Below are 4,453 nucleotides of genomic sequence, written 5' to 3' on the forward strand. Positions count from 1 at the left end.
CGACAAGACCTTTATGTGATGCCAAAGTTTAAAACTTTACAAACCCAATGTAATTTAATACAAACACAGTAAAAAATATATATATATTTTTATCTTTAAAATATCTGTTTTCTGTGTGAATCTCTGTTAAACTGTAATTTATTTCTGTGATGTGCAGCTGTATTTTCAGCATCATTCCTCCAGTTTTCAGTGTCACATGATCTTCGGAAATCATGAAAATATGATGATTTACTGCTCAAGAAACATTTCTGATTATTATTAATATCTAAAACAGTTGAGTAAATTTTATATATATATATAGATATGTGTGTGTGTGTTTCTAAAGCAGCAAATCATCATATTAGAATAATTTCTGAAGATCATGTGACACTGAAGACTGGAGTAATGATGCTGAAAATACAGCGGAGCATCACAGACATAAATTAGACTTTAAAATGTATTCAGATAGAAACCAGTTATTTTAAATAGTAAAAATATTTCACAATATTACTGCTTTTTCTGTGTTTTGGATCAAGCCTTGGTGAGCTAAAAACTTAAAAAACGTTCAAAAACGTTTAAGTGGTAGTGTATATTATTATATATGAGAAAATAAATAGTATATCAGTCTAGCCAATGGTGATTCTGGAGTGTGTAAATGTTTTACCTCCAGCGTACATGACGGCCAACATGATGGAGGAGATCCAGGCCACCTGACTGTACGAGGCGTGGAAAATCCTCTGAATGTCTTTGAAGAACACAGTGGTGGCCTTTGGGAAGGCGTAAGAGAATCCAATGGAGATGAAAGCCCCGCCCACCACAGCCCAGCCCCACCCACCATCTGGAGGCGGCACTGCTGGGGGTCCGACAGGTGGAGGCATCGTGAGCCCTGGATATCACTGCAGGAGAAACAGAGACCAGAACACACTATATTACAGCTGTGACATTCAACCAATCGTCTGAGTGTAGGGCGGGACTATCTGCCCGACTGACCAATGAGAGACCAGTGGGTGTGTTCAGGAAACCTGTCTGAAAACAGGTGTTTTTTTACTGGAATCCTGCAGAAATGACACTTGATTCTGTTTTTAGTCTCTGGTGGGCAGAGAGAGAGAACAGATATAGCAGCTCTGGATGGAAGAAGCCTGTAAATGAGCAGTAATTAAAACCAAACACACACAAAGAGAGCCACAACAGATGCTTTTCACGCCATTGGCTTCATAAACACACTCTATTGCAAATCATACTGAAACAACTGAACTAGAATGGATATTTATTTGTATGGCGCATTCATTTGTTATATTTCATCATTTAATTTACACACATCTAAAGACTGAAAGCTGAACTCGTCTTAACTCTCCTGCTGGTGATTCTGTCCAGACCTTGACCTTCACGTTCAGATCACGCTGCGTGAGTTTATGGAAATGTGGGCGGGGCTACAGACATGACAAAGTCATTGTTTACACACCAAACAAAACTTGAGTGATTCTTGTCATGTGATATATCAGTTCTGAAGCCAAACACACACACACACACACACACACACCACAAAACTAAAGCCCTGAGTAAGATGAGCTTTTGTTTTTGGCTGCACTCTTCAAATCCAAATAACCTTCCTGCATAGATATTATAAAGGATATGACTGCATGCTGTCAATTATTTTACTAATATATTTCAAAGTTACAAACAACGTGCTTCTGTGTGAGATTGTTTATGTTGGGAATACAGCAAACACATGCCAGAGCAAAACTCATCACACAGGAAAACAAACAAACAGGTAATTGTGACTTTTTATCTTGCAATTCTGAGAAGAAACATCCGAATTGTGAGATATAAAGTCACAATTGAAATAAAAAAGTTAGAATTGTGGGATAAAAGGTTTCAAACTGAAAAAAGTCACAATTGCGAATTTAAACTCGGAATTCTGCGAAAAAAAGTCAGAATTGTGAATTTAAACTAGGATTCCGAAAAAAAAGTCAGAATTGCGAGATTTAAAAAAAATTTAGAGAAAAAAGTCTGAATTGCGAGATTTTTAAAAAATTCAGAGAAAAAAGTCAGAATTAAGAGATTTAAACTCAGAATTCCGAGAAAAAATTCAGAATTAAGAGATTTTTTAACATTCTGAGAAAAAAGTCTGAATTGCAAGATTTTTTACAAATTCAGAGAAAAAAGTCTGAATTGCGAGATTTTTTTTAAATTCTGAGAAATAAGTCAGCATTGCCGGATTTAAAAAAAAAATAAGATAAAAATTCAGAATAAATTTGCTACATGCTAAATTTGTAAAAAAAATTAAGAAAAGTCAGAATTGCAAGATTTTTTAAAAATTCAGAGAAAAAAAGTCAGAATTGTGAATTTAAACTCAAAATTCCAAGAAAAATGTCAGAATTGCGAGATTTTTTAACATTCTGAGAAAAAAGTCTGAATTGCGAGATTTTTTACAAATTCTGAGAAAAAAGTCAGAATTGTGAATTTAAACTCAGAATTCCGAGAAAAAAGTCAGAATTACGAGATTTGTAAAAATTCTGAGAAAAAAGACAGAATTGCGAGATTTTTGAAAAATTCAGAGAAAAAAGTCAGAATTGTGAATTTAAACTCAGAATTCCAAGAAAAAGTCTGAATTGCGAGCCTTTTAAAAAATTCAGAGAAAAAAGTCAGAATTTAGAGATTTAAACTCAAAATTCTGAAAAAAGTCACAATGATACTTTATTTTTTAGAATTGCAATGAAAAAAGTCAGAATTGTAAGATTGCAATTACCCTTCGTATCGTTTGTATCGACTTGATTTGATATTTCTCACTGGCGCTCAAATTATAAACCAATCACACGTCTTGTTTAAAGTGATGCAGTTCGTCCAATTCGTCCAGATCCAATCAGAAGCTGAAGCGAGTACACTACTAATGCAGCGTTGTGATTGGCTGACGGCAGAAAATCAGGTGACGCTGTTACCTGACACCTAGAGACTTAAGCTGACTAAACGAGACACAGTGAGACGTTATGAGAGGTTGGAGGTCTACATTTTCCTTCAGTTTCAAGGTCGAGGTGTGGTTTTGAGTGCTGCCTCATGAATATTTAATGAGATGGTCTTCCTCATCTTTAGCCATGGTTTCTGTACAGTTCACCTCACAAACATCTCCATTGCTGCTGAACGGTTGCAAACGAACACACATGGTAGTTAATCATTACAAATAAACAGACCTGATGCAGCTGATCTTCAAGGTCTAAGTCTGTCCTTGTTTGATATTTGCAAACTCACAGACTGTGCCAAGGACATTGAGCATCATGCGGAACTGCTGGAAAACTCCCAGAATTATGTCAGTCCGGATCACGTCTTAATAAATGCTACAGAGAGTTTCTTCACTTCACTGTGATTAACTCTTCATAGTGTGACTGTGAACAGACCCCAGCTAACAAAACATTCCTATTGAGTTATGGAGAATTTCTGAACAACGTTATTTTAGTATACTATATAGTTACTATAAAATCTCTTTTTTTTATCAGTTTCAGTTTTGATTTGTTTTATTTTAGTACATCAAGTTAAACTAAATTTAAATGAGAAATGTTGCCATGGCAACTTGCTAAAATTTAAAAACAATTATAATGTTTTTAATCTTATGTGAATGTTAAGAGAACATAACGGGAATGTTACTTTTGAACATTCTGAAACAAGCCGTTACATTTAAAAAATGATGAACGCTGCAAAAATAGTTTTGAGAACATTATTAAAAACCAAGCAGTTAACAATGTCCTAAAACCATTTTGCTAGCATTGCCATTAAGTTATTTCTGAATGTTCTCCGAACTTCCAAAATGTCCAGCTTTCTGAATGTTATAAAACGTTTTTTCTTGGTTATACAAATGTTAAGGGAACATTCCATTTGATCATTTTGTATCATTGGAACGTTACTTTTGATTGACCTCTGAATGGTCTTAAGCAGCAACGTTTAAAAAACATTCAACAATTAAAAGGTTTTCGGGAAAATCTTTTTCCGTGAATAATGTTTTTGGGAGCATCCTGAAAGAGACTGTGAACGTTCTATTATTAATGTTACTGGAAGAACGTTTGTTTGTTCATAACCTCCTGTTTGCTAGGTAACAAATGTAGATTATAAAAATCGTTTCTAAACCATAGAAATATACAGTTTTCTTGTCATGAGTAAAACGCTGTTTAAAGGTTACAAAAGCGTTTCTGAGAACGTTCAAGCGCAAATAACATCATAAGGACATTTGAGAAAGTCGAACTCAGAATGTTTTCTCTTAAAGGTTCAGGATAAAGGTTCATGTAATCCTGGAATGTTTTCCTCAAAAACTTTAATTACTTTGGGACTGAAGAGAGAAAGACATAGAACATCTTACGTAAAATATCAAGGAACATTTATTGCGGAAGTGAGGTACTCCTGTAAGAGCACACAAATGTATCTGAGATAGAGTTCGACCGATATATTGATTAACCGATATTTCCCCCGATATTTAAGCATTTTTTCA

At 34.7% G+C, this 4,453-nt stretch overlaps 1 protein-coding gene across 1 annotated transcript in view; it reads right to left on the reverse strand.

Moving 5' to 3' along the window:
- LOC132099291 (monocarboxylate transporter 2-like) overlaps window positions 1–1,019 on the reverse strand; it is a 6,456-nt gene extending 5,437 nt beyond the window's left edge. The window contains exon 1 of the mRNA XM_059505722.1: window positions 644–1,019. Within this exon, the coding sequence (XP_059361705.1) occupies window positions 644–857 (214 nt within the window). The 5' untranslated portion in view covers window positions 858–1,019. The remainder of the gene's footprint in view (window positions 1–643) is intronic.
- Between the last annotated feature and the right edge of the window lie 3,434 nt (window positions 1,020–4,453).

The sequence above is a fragment of the Carassius carassius genome, chromosome 22 (genome assembly GCF_963082965.1).
Source record: "Carassius carassius chromosome 22, fCarCar2.1, whole genome shotgun sequence".
Lineage (NCBI taxonomy): Eukaryota > Metazoa > Chordata > Actinopteri > Cypriniformes > Cyprinidae > Carassius > Carassius carassius.